Source organism: Limanda limanda, chromosome 7, assembly GCF_963576545.1.
Source record: "Limanda limanda chromosome 7, fLimLim1.1, whole genome shotgun sequence".
Classification (NCBI taxonomy): Eukaryota; Metazoa; Chordata; class Actinopteri; order Pleuronectiformes; family Pleuronectidae; genus Limanda; species Limanda limanda.
Window position 1 is genome coordinate 17,607,388 of NC_083642.1, and position 14,749 is coordinate 17,622,136.

A 14,749-nucleotide genomic window follows, 5' to 3' on the forward strand; every position below is an offset into this window, starting at 1 on the left:
CGGGGCTACAAAAACGAATAGATTCTGCAACATCCACGTATGACAGCAGGGGTCGCTGTTCAGCAAAAGCTTTGTGCAAAATCAGTCCCTTGTAAAACACTGGGCTGTTGACTGACAGGTGTAGAGTCGGATTACCTGTTATTTTTGCATCTGTAAAATTCGATGCATCATATTGTGGGACTGCTCGCTGAAAGTGGTGTGCACGGCATGGACGCTTCTATTATCTTTTCCATTGTGGGAATTTTTTTGAGGGCAAATATACATAAATTTCACACCCTGCGAAGTGATTTCAGACTCAGCCAGAAGAATTATTTCCAGCATGTGTCACCAGCTTTCTCCATGCCTCTTTAAAAGCCTATTTTTAAAAAAAGCAAAAAAGTTTGTTCCTCAGACACTTTTCAAACAGGACAGTACTGAGAAAATAACAACAATAAATGTGCTCTCATTATACAAAAAAAAAAAATCGGCCATTTAAATCTGCTTTCATTCGATTATTATTTGAGCGCCAGTCTTTTTGATTGATGTTGTTGAGCTGCTGCTTTAAAGCGCCTCCTCTGTATCACAGTCAGCTGCCGGGTAGTGCTTGTACTTTATCTCATTCTTCAGGCCCTTACACGTTCAGACAATATTTCTCAGAAGAAGAAAAAAAGAAAAATTGCATGTGAAAATGGATTTGCCTTATACTCTACGCTGATGCTTACACACTGACTCAAACTGTACGAAGCGCTGAAAGCCGGTGGCGTGCGTGTGTTTTACTTTTTGGCGTTTGACTCGAAATCCGAGGGAACGACGTACACGTATATAGACTTTGGAGGGGGGGGGGCGCGTCAGGCAGATTCGATGGAGGGGTGCGCTCGGTGCATCTGCATCCTGCTCCGGTGTAATGACCATCACTGTGAAAGAGAGAGCGTTCATCTCGGAGTTCGGGAGTCCTGTTTGTTTTTTATGGCCTTTTGAAATCGATGCACCATGATGCACTCGCCGCTTTCATGCTGTATGATGATGATGACGATGATGATGAGGCCCATAATCAGGAAGCTGTGATTGGACAAACACTTTTACACGATGCCATACCATTACCTGGTTTTACTATCTAATTTCCGTGTCTCCTAAACTCTGTCGGCCTCGGCGTCTTCGCCCGTCCTTCTTCTTTTTGTTATCGAGCCTCTTCTCTCTACATCACTCCACCGCCCCTTCCTCTTTTATCTGCTCTCTTTACATCAACTCACTCCCTCTCTCTCTCTCTCTCTCTCTCTCTCTGTCTCTCTCTCTCTCTCATTCTCTCATATCTCCGCTCTTCTCTCACTCTCTCTCTCTCTCAATCCCCACCCCTCCACCCCCCCATCCCCAGTCTATTTCTCCCTTTCTCTGCTGTTTTGATAGTGACGCAGTTATCAGACTGTCAATTCTAATCTTGTCTTGCCAGTGCAGTGCTGTCCATTCAGAATTACAGCTACCCCCCTCCTCCCTCTCTCCCTCTCTCCCTTCATCCACCACCCCTTCTTCTCTCTATCTTCCTCTCTCTCTCTCTCTCTCTGCTCCTCTCTCCCTCTCTCTCTCTGACAACAGAAATGCTGATGAGATGAGCAAGCTATGGCTGACGCTATAGTTTAGTCTTCTGCAGGTAAACTAGAAAACTGTGGACAAACCAAACAGACTCTGCTGCTCTGCACAGGACATGTTGGTCCTAGCTATCGACAGCTATATGCTGTTTTTGAGAAATATATATATATATATATATTATCAAAGTGTCCTCTTGTGAAAACAAAAAATACTGTTGTCCAGTGAAAAATATACATATTTAATTTAATATGGCTATGGATTCAATACTTCAACAGACCAAAATTCATTGGTTTCACTGAAAACTAGAGAAATACAGACTTAAGCCTTGCACTGCTATTTCTGTTTAAAAAAAAAAAAAGAGTAACTTTTTTTTGTAAAAAATAAGATGGTGATGTTTTGGTATCAGCGCCGAAATAGTAATAATAATATTTTTTAGGAGGGGACAGCTGCAGCCTCCCAAATCCAGGACAAGAGATAGATGTCTATGACACGAATGGCAAACATCCGAATCCACTGTCAGAGCATCGTGATCAAAGAGCTACTTTACAGAACTCACCCTTTTGCATTGACAGTCACTCCGGGAGAAATCCCTCCGAGAAGAGGAGCAGATACCAATCTCTCCACTGACACTATCAGAAAATAGGCCAGAATGCTGCTCAGCGACAAGACGTTGCACTATGAATAAGGGATGTGAGTTTTTTCTCAACTGACAACAACAGCTGTCATAATCATTACTGTTCTCTTCACCTGCACGAGTGAAGCGGTAGGAATGAGCTTGATAATAATATATAGTGGAGATGAAGTGTGTTTGTTTAGCCGCCGATAATAATTTGTCAAGCCAGAAAGTAAAAGCATTGTGATGGAAATGATGTTGATGAAAGGAAAAGGGAGAGAGGCAAAAGCAACTAACTTTTTCCAATATAGGAATAATTTCTTAGAAGCAGCCGACAGCTGATATTACGTTGTTTCGTTTAAGTAAAATCCTCCTTCTACAAACACACAAAAGATAAATCCAGAAAATGTCACTATACCTAAATAAAATATTCGGTAGATAAGATTTCTTTAAACCAGGCACCTCTAAAGCATTTAGTTTGATAACCTTGATATAAGCAGTGAAGCTTCAGAGATGAAATCTAAGATGAAGGGTCTTTGAGTAATATGGGAATTATCGCACTTGCTTTCCAAAGATATATAGTTTTTGAAGTGAAGACTAGACTTATCTTGTTCTACTTCTTGGAATAAACAAAAACGATGCATTTTTCTCTCGCAAGACGTTTGGCACGATACGAGTGTGACAGGTGGGCAGGTTTTACTCCAAAAATAGATCATTGATCTTACAAAGTGAAAGCAGAGCAACCAGTTACATTGAGCCAGTAAAATGTTTTAATCACAAATGATTCCTGCATTTTATAAGCTCAGGAAAAAAGACATAATCCTCCTAAATTACCACGAAGTCCGTAAAATATCAACTGTGCTATGTCAAGGAGAAGTACTACACTACCCACAATCCTCAGTTTGAAGTACAACAATTGTCAGTAATGGTAGAGAATGTGAGTAGGCATATTGTATCGCAAGCAGCCTTGTTGAAAATAGTATAGTCCATGATCAGCTGGCTTTTATGGGAAATGATGGCAGTGAATATCTAAAATAGTTTGAGGCTAAACAGACTGACAGACAATAAGAGCAAAATAAAGGAGAATTCAACCAAAAATAGAAATACTTTTACTATGTAGTGAGCAGAGTTCTGTTTTATTGTGCTCCCTTCTGAGATTTGTCGAGCCATCTGTATTATTTTCCATCTTTCAGTTTCATTGATATTTTATCTTCCTCTGACAGCCTCCCACTCTATAAGTTCACAAACATGATTCTCAGACAATAAGAAGGGAAATAAAGAAAGAAATGAAAAATATGCCCCTTGTTCTCCTGGTTGATGGCGTTGCTGCTGTGAGCTGCTGTGTGCCATTATTCTTCCCCCTCTGTCCCGTGTACCAATACATGTGAATTTTCCAGGAGATTATTTAGCCTTCTTTCCCTTTTTTTCTTCTTATTTTGTCATTCCATTAGCTCTACCTTCAGTTTATTCTATTTTCACTTCAAAGGCTTGGGTGGAACAGATGTCGTTTCAAATGTCTGTCTTCTGCCTCATTGCCTAAAAGTGAGGGATGATTATTTTTTAATGAAAGCAGGCGCACTCACGCACACACACCCCCACCCCCCCCCACCCCCCACACACACACAGACACACAAATAATGAATATTACCTGTAAGCTGTGAAATAGACAAGCAATACTTTCACATCAGCCTGAATGGGAACATCCATTCATTCTCGCACAGCACAAAAGCCATTTTGAAGTTTTTCTTGAGCTGCCAAATGTGCTCCTGGACCTTGAATTTTGATTAGTTAATTTCATGCTGTGTGGAATGCAGTGTGTTGTTTGGCAAATGCTTTGCTGAAACAATGCAATTTTCAAAGGCAGTCATTTCCTGTTTTCCAATTGACAGTTAAAGGGGGGGAAACATGGCTGTTGCTTAATCCCGTGATAAGTGTGCGGTAGATGGATGTGAACGTCTTTAAATGTCCTCGAGTTGCTTTTTGATACTCGCACAGGGACAAATCTCTCTCATGGTTTGTTCTCCCCCCTGCCGAGCTCCAACACTGAAACCCAGGATCAGTGGATTATGAAAGAGAACATTCAAAGCTGTTTAAAATTTCTAAAATGCAACCTGATGAAATACGAGTTCACTCTCGCTTCACTTAAAAAAAACCCAAAACAACATTTAGGTAACTCTCCGCAACCCCTCAACCATAAATAGGGGACATAAATATCCATCCTTTCACATATTACCCGTGCATATCATCATATATCCACTGTGTCATTATCTCTTCTATTATATGGATGGAAATTGGATTGTTTAATAGCGACCAAGAAATCTGGTTAACTGATGTTTCACTGATACTAATGGCAACATCAAGCCGTCACTCCTTCCTCGCCATTCGCCCTCAGCTTCACCGCTTTGCTCTCTTTCCCGTTAGCGCGTTCTCGCTCTCTCTCTCTCTCTCTCTCTCTCTCTCTCTCTCTCTCTCTCTCTCTCTCTCTCTCTCTCTCTCTCTCTCTCTCTCTCTCACTCTCTTTCTCGCTCCCTTCCTCTCCCCCTTTCTCCCGTGCTTGATGTGTTCTCTCCTCGGCAAAGAAGGCAATTTCCATATAGAATCACAACCAGGATCAGGTGACCTGGATTTGACTCCCCGTCAGAGCCCTGCACAGAAAATGAAAATGTATTCATGTGTATTGGATCGAGAGCCTCGCACAGATGTGAGCTGTTTTTTTTCTTCTTCTCTCTCCTGAAAATGTAGTGAGGTTGCAGTGTGCTGTTGTGGACAAACCATCTGGGTAAAACCTATGAAAAATATAGATCTAATCCCTATATTATGGTTTGCTCAGAAATTGGATTTGGATTCTTTGTGATTTACATGAAGCAGACGAAATGAAGACTGAAGGAAGATTTGAAAATGAAAAACACTAGTGCCAACGTGAAAGCAAGTGAAAATGCTATGAGTAGGAGCCTCTGCCTTTTAGTCCATGTTTGGCCAGTTTGTGCTGAACCACTCCTGCCTGCCGCCCAGCTGACGTCCTGTTAGTCTTCTTTCTCCCATGTCTGTAAATTGATCTGTTTTCTCTTCTCAGAAAAAGCAGCGGCTGCTCTTCGCAGAACTCTGCTGCTCTCACCCTCTCCCCAGCGCTCTTTCAATGTTCTATTTACCTATTTTATTGACATTGAGCATCACATGCACAGTAGTTAATGCGGAGGGTTTATATATGTATATATATTTTTTTTTATCCATTCCATGTATAGTGCCTGTGAATACATTGCATGCTTTAAATCATGTAGCGTAAAGTGTCAAGCTTCTTTCTAGCTTGAGCAAAATAATCACTATCATGATCTGATTTATGACCATCAATGTCTTTTTCTCTTTTTTTCTCTCTCTCTCTCTTCTTCTCCATCTTTCTTTCTGTCTCCAGATAGACAAGCGGCCCTCCTCAGATATGATGAAGCCCAAACCCAAACCTCAAAAGAAGAAGAAGAAGAAGGACCCCAACGAGCCACAGAAACCTGTGTCGGCCTACGCGCTCTTCTTCAGAGACACCCAGGCAGCCATCAAGGGCCAGAACCCCAACGCCACCTTTGGGGACGTCTCCAAGATTGTGGCCTCCATGTGGGACGGCCTAGGAGAGGAACAGAAGCAGGTACGAATTGACTGAATTGATGGAATTATCCTTGTATAGCATCATATTAACATATATGGTCTTGACTGGCCAAAAACAGGAAGTGACACAGTTTTACACAAACGCTAATAGATACAGCTCTGTGCTGAGACTTCTAGGTTTTCTCTGCTTGTACAGATGTTGCCAACCACACAAAAGGAACAGGCGGACATGCACAGACACACATAGTCACAGTCTGGTACCACCGGTAGATGGCATGTGTGCTGCAGCAGGCAGGCAGTCTTTCACTGGCATTATGTGCTGTGTAATTACCAGAACATTGCTGTGAGATACCGCTCACCTTAATGAGCTAGTTCTTCTCTTTCCAAAGATAATCCATCCGTTTATCCCCACTCCCCTGACTCTCATTAAAATGATTTTCTTTCTAAATTTAATTCGGAAGGAGGGAGAAGGCGGGTGGGCGGGGGGGGGGGGGGGAGTGTTCCGTGCAGCAGCAGCAGCCGTAAAACAGTCTGAGAATAAAGTTGGACACATTACAGGCAAGATATGGTCAATACTGGGAAAATATTATAACACACCTGGGAAGATTTTCAGGAGCCATAGGACTGATATGTTATGCAGAGGGTAAATACACTCTGGCCCTTTTGCTGCAAAAGCAAACAGTCGTATGAGACTACACACAGACACGCAAACCCACAAACCCACGCCGTCTCTCCCCTTGTTGCTAACTGTCACCACACAACATGAGCATCGTCTGAGTTTTTCTCAGCATCGCAGGGTCCATCAAAATGAATAACTATGTTTAAAAAAATGCAAATAATCCTCTCGGTCAAAACAAAACTCTGACAAAGCTCCAGGCTCAGGTAGCGTCCACAAGTCCTGCATCCCTGCAGCCTCCGTAGCTCCCGCCCCTGCACCATGCATCTTCATTGGCCTTCTGACAAGCAGGGATGTGTGAAGTTCTCATTTCCACTCTCTTTATTTATATCTCTCGCCTGCTATTTTGATCCTGTCTAGAATACAGAATTAGTGGACACCCCCCCACCACACACACAAACACACACACACACACTATTGTCTCGTCCTTGGATTTCGCTGAAGGGCATCTCGACTATCCAGGAAGAGCAATCTATTGTTTTTGTTGCTATTTAACGTCATCTCAGTAGCAATAGTTTGAAAATACTAATGATGATGATGTCGGAGGGGGTCATGATGCTTTGCCTTATGGGTACTGAACACCAAGAGAAAAACATTGTTGTTAGCTTCTTTGTTATTAGCAATTCTCTCGGGCTGAGCAGGGTTTACCTTTAGGAAAATATATTGTTCAAGAGACAATCTCCCCCTCCCTACAGAGCATTTAAAAGCATTAATGCATATTTTTTTTACATTAACAAAGGATGTTATGTTAGTTAAAACTGCCTGATACTTGCGATTGTGTGCAATTTGGTGCAGATCCCAAAAAACAAATCTGGATCTAGTGAATTTAAAATTTAAATGTAGTTTGATAAAGGCCCTGTAGGATCTTGGCAGAGATATTTCCCTCTAGTTCAAACTGTTTCTTCTTGGCTTGGAGCTTCAGTGCTTTGTTGTATACATCAAGCACACAAACGCACACAAAGTATTGACCCTCATTGCTTTCTTGGCACTGACTGAAATGTGTCTGTGGCACCAAATATTACCAATTGTCATAGTATAAAACAAAATTTAGTACCAAATATCGGATTAAACTCCAGTCTCATTCACTTTGCTTGTTCTTTAAAAAGATAATTGCTGATTTGAATTAACATTTGGCCACTTTGATATCATTTCCCTTATGCAAAATCATTGCATGGCCGAGAAGTTACATTTGAGAAGATGGCTTCAAGGTTGAAAGATATTTCACTGAGAAAGGCATTGATGGATCCATACCAGCGCTCGACCAGACACTAGTATTGGAAAGTATTGGAAATCTATTTTTTCCTACTAACAAAGACACATTTTCTCCTTTTTGCTTTACATAAAAGACATGATTATGCTTATAGCCCTGTTTCAATAGCCCTATTTTCACACACTCTGATGCCATATCCTGCTATCACTAAAATGTATACACCTGCCGTATATACTAAAAGAATACCTGCGTGCAAGCACACACATGCAGTTATCCATATATGCACTCATAAACCCACATTCATTATGCAGATGGAATGAGTCCATTCAAACACGGCCGCAGCAGTTACTGTAGCTGAACGACAGCAGAAGTTCCTACATCACTGTAAAAAATATGGAAAGGCAGTTTCAAACAAAAGTCATGCACCGGCAGGGAGCGTTATCCTAATGTGCCAAATGACAACAAGCATCGTGGTGTATAACTAATGTCAGTGTGCTGATAGGAGTGTGATTGTGCAGCTAAAAGGAGGAGAGAGAGAGAGAGAGAGAGAGAGAGAAAAGTTCCAGTTCATTTCTCTAGGTGGATTGGAATGGAAATGATGTGTTGCTACAATAGAGGGAGACACACTGAGATGAGAGCGTATTAGTGCTGTGATGAGGAAATAGAGGTGTTCTGTACCATTGGCTCTGATGGAAAGGGTAACATTAAGGACATGTGTGCGTTTGTGTGTGTGTGTGTGTGTGTGTGTGTGTGTGTGTGTGTGTGTGTGTGTGTGTGTGTGTGTGTGTGTGTGTGTGTGTGTGTGTGTGTGCGTGTGCGTGTGTGCGTGTTGAGAGATGTGTGTCTGCACATTTATGAGCATGTCAACCTCTCGTCTCACCCGAAGCCTCTTGTTTTGATTTTCCTTTTCTCTTCACAGGCGTACAAGAGGAAAACCGAGGCAGCTAAGAAGGAGTACCTGAAAGCCTTGGCCGCGTACCGAGCCAGTCTGGTTTCCAAGGTAACGCTTATGACACACAGGCTCTGGATAAGACTGATGAGGGACTGGATGGAAAATACCTCCTAATGGGCTGGGTGGGGCTTCCATAGGACAAGGTGGCGGTGGTGGTGGTGGTGGTGGAGGCGGCATCCATTTTTGGAACAATAATACCTAATTTCCATAGGGTGCAGAAGTTGGGGGTTGGGGGAGTGTAATTGGTATGGTGATAGAGGGTTGGGGGAGGGGTCAGCCAATCAGAACGTACGAGCATATGGCCATAACTTCTCTGAGAGATGGAGGGGAGAAAATGATTGCTCTCTCATGTGCTACTACACATGCTATCAGGCTTGAGTCTGTTTTATATGCAACTTCAAAAAAGGCCAAATAGAAATAGACTCAAGCTCATCCATGCAGGCACCTGTGTCACGTAGTAGATCATCCCTGCCCTCCGCCGGGTCGTCTTCACCAGGAAGTATATTCAGATCAACACAAACAATCATTAGCTCAGCCGCACGGTTTCCACACCTGACATCTTCCCGCTAATTCAGATCTACGACATCCTTTCTAGGCCGGTGAATGATGTCGTCTTGTATGCACCGAGCGGCCGAGTAGCCCGGAGAACACAGAACAACAAGGAGGAGGCTGTGGATTGCATTGTTTAGTGCCGTCTTATATTAACAACACACAATGTAGTGTGGGGAAGATTCCTTTTGTCATTCCATTTGTTCTGCAGGCAAACAGCCTCATTTCTCTGCCTTGGGTCCTGTATCAACTTGTGTGTGTGTGTGCGCGCGAGTGTGTGTGTGTGTGTGTGTGTGCGCGTCCTTCTCCCTTTCTCATCTATCTGTCAAGGTGTCTATTGATCATTACCTCGGCCCCTGCTCTATTCATACAAATGGGCTCCATTACCTTCTAATCAACACTGATGGCTGGAGATGAACAATGTGACAGCTCATCATAGAGGCCTGCGCAGGGTGGGGCAGGGTGGAGTTGGGAGGTTGGTGGTATTTTCCGTGGCTGCTGCACCTGTTCAGAGTTTTGGTAGAGTCCAGACAGACAAAAGTCAAGTTTCGGTGGTTTCGGTGGGTTTCTCTTTTTTTTTCTTTTTTTTTTTTTAAGCGCTGCAGCCCTTTCCCAACATAGTGTCTATTTCCCAATCACTCAGTCTGTCTGTGTAGAGTGGTGCAGAATGAATAGTGAAAACTGTCAGGCCCAGGATCAAAATACTTATCCTTTAAATAGATATAGGCTAAAGAAATGCTGAAAAAGAAGAAAGCAGTTCTGTGAAAGTCACGGCAGCTTCTTGGTCGAAGTGGCTTTAGATCCAGGTCCACAAATAACAGGTTTTACCTCCAAGATATGTGACAAAGTTCTGAAGTTAAGTCTTAATTGTAATGGATGCTGCTATTACAACAATGAGAGGGGAGATGATGTGTTGTGATCACAGCTTGATGAATGATGATAAATGAGCGTTGATGTTTTTGGGGGGTGTAACTGGTTGCAGATTAAATGTCATGTTATTGTCGAGTTAATTAAAATGATGCATTTTTTTCCTCCCCAGACATACAATGACCCTGAACCAAAAAGTGCCCAGCAGAGCAGCCAGCCCTCCCACCTGCTCCCCTCCAAGCAGCCCCTGTACAGCGTGCCCCCCCAGCCCTCCTCAGGCTACCTGGGCCCGCCGGGGGCCTTCCCCCTGTCCGACCTCCAGAGCTACGCCGGGCCGCCCCGGCACACTCTGGCCCAGACCCTCAGCCAATCCCAGATGCTGCCGCCCCGCATGAGTGCCTCTCCCCCTTCTCCCTTCCAGATCAGCCCGCCTCTGCACCCCCATGCCCAGCTCTCCCTGCACCAGAGCTCCCTGCTCAACCAGCCAATCCGCATGCAGCAGTCGCAGCCAATCATCTCACACCAAATGGGGCTCCAGGCACCTCTGCATTCCCCTCCTCTCAGCCAACAGGTTGGTGTAACCATTATTTAAACAGCGGTGTCTGATAAAGTTCATCATTCATTATCACCTGTAATTACATTACGTATTATCCTGAATTGATCTCTTCTTATATTCAACAATCAAACTTAAAATAATTCTTGATATTTCACAGAACTTTGAGTTTGTGTATTATTCAGAGTTTTTCTTGCTTCCATATTTTGATTGGGAACATTTTTTATTCATTCTCATTGTATAAATGGCCTCAATCCATTTTTTTAGATTTATATTCTGAATTAAATTACTTTGCTGAATATAAATTGTGATTATCAGCCTCAACATTGTTACCATCCAAAGTAGACTTAAAGCTATGAGAATGTTGAACTCCGTTAAATGCTCCTATAGAAGCCACAAGTCTGTATGAAAAAAAAAATAGTTTTATTCATTATATCAAGGAGAAGTACTACACTACCCACAATCCTTAGGTGCAAAATTGATGTCTCTAATTTGTCGGCTGGTCTTCGCAAAAATCTTCGTCAAAATAATTTCTTGTTTCCTTTCCTTTGGTCCGACAGGGATTCTCCCATATTCAGGCTGACTACCAGAACAGTGTCGGGGGCCCTCAGTCTCCAGGGGCCCCTAACCACGGGCAGAACCCCGACTGGGACAGCGAGTACTGCAACAGGGACTGCGGACCCAACCACTGCAGGTGAGCTCATCAGATCGGCTGCCTGTGCTCTGTTGTGATAGCGGTGACAGACATGATGGCTAATACCAAGAGAGAGAATTAACCCGCAGAAAAATATTATCCAGAACATTTGGATGTTAAGAATAGAGAGCAGTTGTCTGACAGTTACTTATTTTCCACATGAGTCGCCCGAAACCACTTCACTTTCACACTCACACACTCAGACAGCATTAATCATAAACTGCGATTTCCCTGCTACAGCAAAAGCATCCCCTTGAAATTGAAATGAGTAATGCGGCAGCAAAACAATGCCATTACCGAGCTCGGATAAAGTGTGACATCCAATTAAGTTCCTCTGTGTTTTGCTTAGTACACGTTGCCTTATTGAATCAAGCTATTCAAGCAGGTACAAGACGGATGTTGCTTTTTTGTCACACACCTGAAACTCGGCGCTGCTACTCCGAGAGGCAGCGGATCTGAAAGTCAGTATCTCCTGTATTTAGAGCTGATTCATCTGTATGTCAAACTGGATCGCGCTCCTTGAAGCAGACGCAGTCTTTGCTTAAACCTTCTCCCTCAGTGGCACGTCGTTGTCGTTTTGGAGTTTTTGGAGGGTTCTGAGTATTGTTATTTCCGGCGCGTCAGGATAGATAACTGGAGAACAGACTGTATATTTGACATTTCAAGTTCCGAGTGATCTGCAAATTATGACATTTTGTGTTTGTCCTTGCGTTTATTGACGTGCGTTGTTTGCTTTTAGCAGCTGTGTCTGTTTGCTTTAGAGCCAGGCCCTCATTGTAAAAAAGGTTTTTCATGGTCTCACCGGGATTTCCTGGTGAAAAAGAGGAGCCAGACACGTAGTCAGAATATCATTGTCTCCACATACATCTGAACATACGTTAATCCATGTTTTTTCTTCCTCAGCAGTGGCATGGGAGCCCGGGACAAGCCTCTCTACCTCACTTGAAGTTGAAAGACCTCCAAATGTCAGACTCCAGGGAGCTTACCAACATAACAACGTCATCGATGTATCTGCTTCTACACTATTTCATTTTTTTTCTGATGGATTTCGAAAATCCCAAAGACTGCTACAGAAACTTCACCTATTTGCCAAGCACTTAGATCGGCCAGAGGCCTGAGGCACTTCTCTTGCTTTAAAAAAAAAAAAAATTCTCCTCCTCCTTATCAGTGAACTTTCCGTTTTTTCGCGGGGCATTGAGCTTTAAGCTCATGCCAACATACTGGAAATGAAGACCAAAAAAAAAACATGTCTTCTCATCTCGTTTTGAATTTTTTAAAGATGCTTTCTTTCCTGTTCACTCCATAATTCTTGTGTTTGCCACGGACTGCCCTCATTGGGGAGATGAAATGCTCTAAGCATACTCCAAGTGTAGGGGTCTCGGGTAGAAAAGCTAATGCAGGAATCTAGGATATAGTCACCTCACCGGGGGGTGGATACATACAAGACTGACTGAAACAACCCTGACTGAATAGAAGCAAAGCAAAATTATTATGAAGATAGTCACAAACACATGAAACATTTGTAAATCATCCGTGCCCTCGTAAAAGGACTCCCTTATTTCCTTTAATTGTCACAGAGTGATTGTAAATATCACCAAAATGGATCCCTCTAATGTGTGTATTTAACTGCAGTCCCTTGCTTTAATTTTTTTTTCTCAAACATTCTTTTTTGGTTTGGTTATGTGATTTCTCGTGCAGGCGGATTCAGTGAGGGAATACACACACTAAAACTCGTGTTGAAACTGTGTTCACCGGTCTGGTTTCTCTCCAAACCCTGAGGGAAACTCAGAGACTGTAAAAAAACGCTCCATTTCCTCCTTATAGGTGACGGAGCTCTGATAGAGAGTGTCCCTCTCTTCACACGGCCTCAGGACGTTACAAAACTGTAGAGGTCAATGGTCGAAAACCTCTCCTTTTAGCTCCTCCACCTCTTGGTCAATAAGGACCACCCCCTTCCACCTGTAACCCCACCCACCACCCCTTAGTCCTGACACCACTTGTACAGGTGAATTAAAAAAAAGTTGCTAAATGTGAAATGTTACTAAAGAAAAAAAAAACATAACAGTGGGTTTTAAAGTTTTTGACTAGTTTTATTAGGTGTTTTAGAATTGTGTTGAACTCATCTTTATCATTTTTTGTGAAGATAAAAAAATCTTAATCTATTTTGTTTTTTCACTGTAGCAGGATTTTGCGTTTTTTTTTGGAGGAACGGTCATGAGGGTAGATATTATGATTTTTTTTGTGTATAAACCTGCCAAATGTACTTCTTTAATTTGTAAAGCCAGTGATAAGAGAACTCATTTTGTTTTTTGTTGAATATCATACTGTATGTTTTACAATATGGTCATTCTATTTAATTTGGTTGCAGGTTTCACATCTATTTATGAATGAAATGAAGTAACATTTTGGCTTAATTTCATCCGGGTGCATTATTATTATTATTATTATTACTCAAACAACATGATTATTAGAATAATAAATATTTTTTCAGAAATTGTTGTTGGTGCCATACCAGTGCACCAGCATTAGATTCATTTTGTGTCACAAATACTTCTTTTGTTTTCTTTTGTCTGTAATAAAATGTTTAAAGTGAAGAAGTGGACAGTTCCGTGTCGACTTATTTGGATCATGACTCTCTACACTTTCATATGTCCTTTGATGGGTAGTACCTGATAGGTGCAGGAGACCATGAACATAACGTGGCGTCCCCCTCCCTTGCACACGTGTCTCCGAGGTTAATGAGGAAAATTACCTTTGATGTTGCAGGAGTTAGTGCGGCTGCTGTCACATGGCTCATTAGGTGAGGACTTGAAGCTTCCTAGTTTATCTTCACTTAACCAACTTCAACCTTTTCACTGTTTTTTTCTGTCTTTTCCTGTTTTTCTTCTCTCATTTAATTGAATCCAGACATGATTAATATAGTAAACCAGGCAGCGTCTCTCTGTCCACTAGCTGTGGTTTTGATGATGAAACTCAGTAGGTGCAGTTGATGTGCACAGTCTTTCACTGAACTACCTTTTACTTACACATTTCACAGTTGGATTAAAAGGTAGAATAGAAATGGAATGTATCATCCCTGTATCTCTCTCTCTCTCTCTCTCTCTCTCTCTCTCTCTCTCTCTCTCTCTCTCTCTCTCTCTCTCTCTATCTATCTATCCACCCCACTCTCTCTCTCTCTTTCCATCTCTCTCTCTCTCTATCTCTCACCCTCCATGAAAGTGGTGAAGACGCAGTGCCCCCTAGAGCTGATTCATAGAACCAGGCACATTGGTGTTTTTTCACTTCCTCTGCACTGGAGGACAGAGCGAATCAGTTAATCGTGGTTCAGTGACTTCATTTAGACAGTCGCTCAAGTGTGATACTGATATTTTTTTAATGACGATAACATTAAAGGGGCCTTGCCTCAGCATCATTAACAACTGTGGTTCCCGTGGGCTGCTGAGCTCAGGTGGGAACAGGTCATTCTTGAAAATACATT

At 42.5% G+C, this 14,749-nt stretch overlaps 1 protein-coding gene across 2 annotated transcripts in view; it reads left to right on the plus strand.

Annotated features, from left to right (window-relative positions):
• Nucleotides 1–13,690, plus strand: part of LOC133005305 (thymocyte selection-associated high mobility group box protein TOX-like) — a 78,238-nt gene extending 64,548 nt beyond the window's left edge. For both annotated transcript variants that reach the window (XM_061074950.1, XM_061074951.1), the window contains 5 exons: nucleotides 5,586–5,810; nucleotides 8,576–8,656; nucleotides 10,197–10,595; nucleotides 11,138–11,271; nucleotides 12,175–13,690. In XM_061074950.1, the coding sequence (XP_060930933.1) occupies nucleotides 5,586–5,810; nucleotides 8,576–8,656; nucleotides 10,197–10,595; nucleotides 11,138–11,271; nucleotides 12,175–12,217 (882 nt within the window). In that variant the 3' untranslated portion in view covers nucleotides 12,218–13,690. The remainder of the gene's footprint in view (nucleotides 1–5,585; nucleotides 5,811–8,575; nucleotides 8,657–10,196; nucleotides 10,596–11,137; nucleotides 11,272–12,174) is intronic.
• The last annotated feature ends 1,059 nt before the right edge of the window (nucleotides 13,691–14,749 follow it).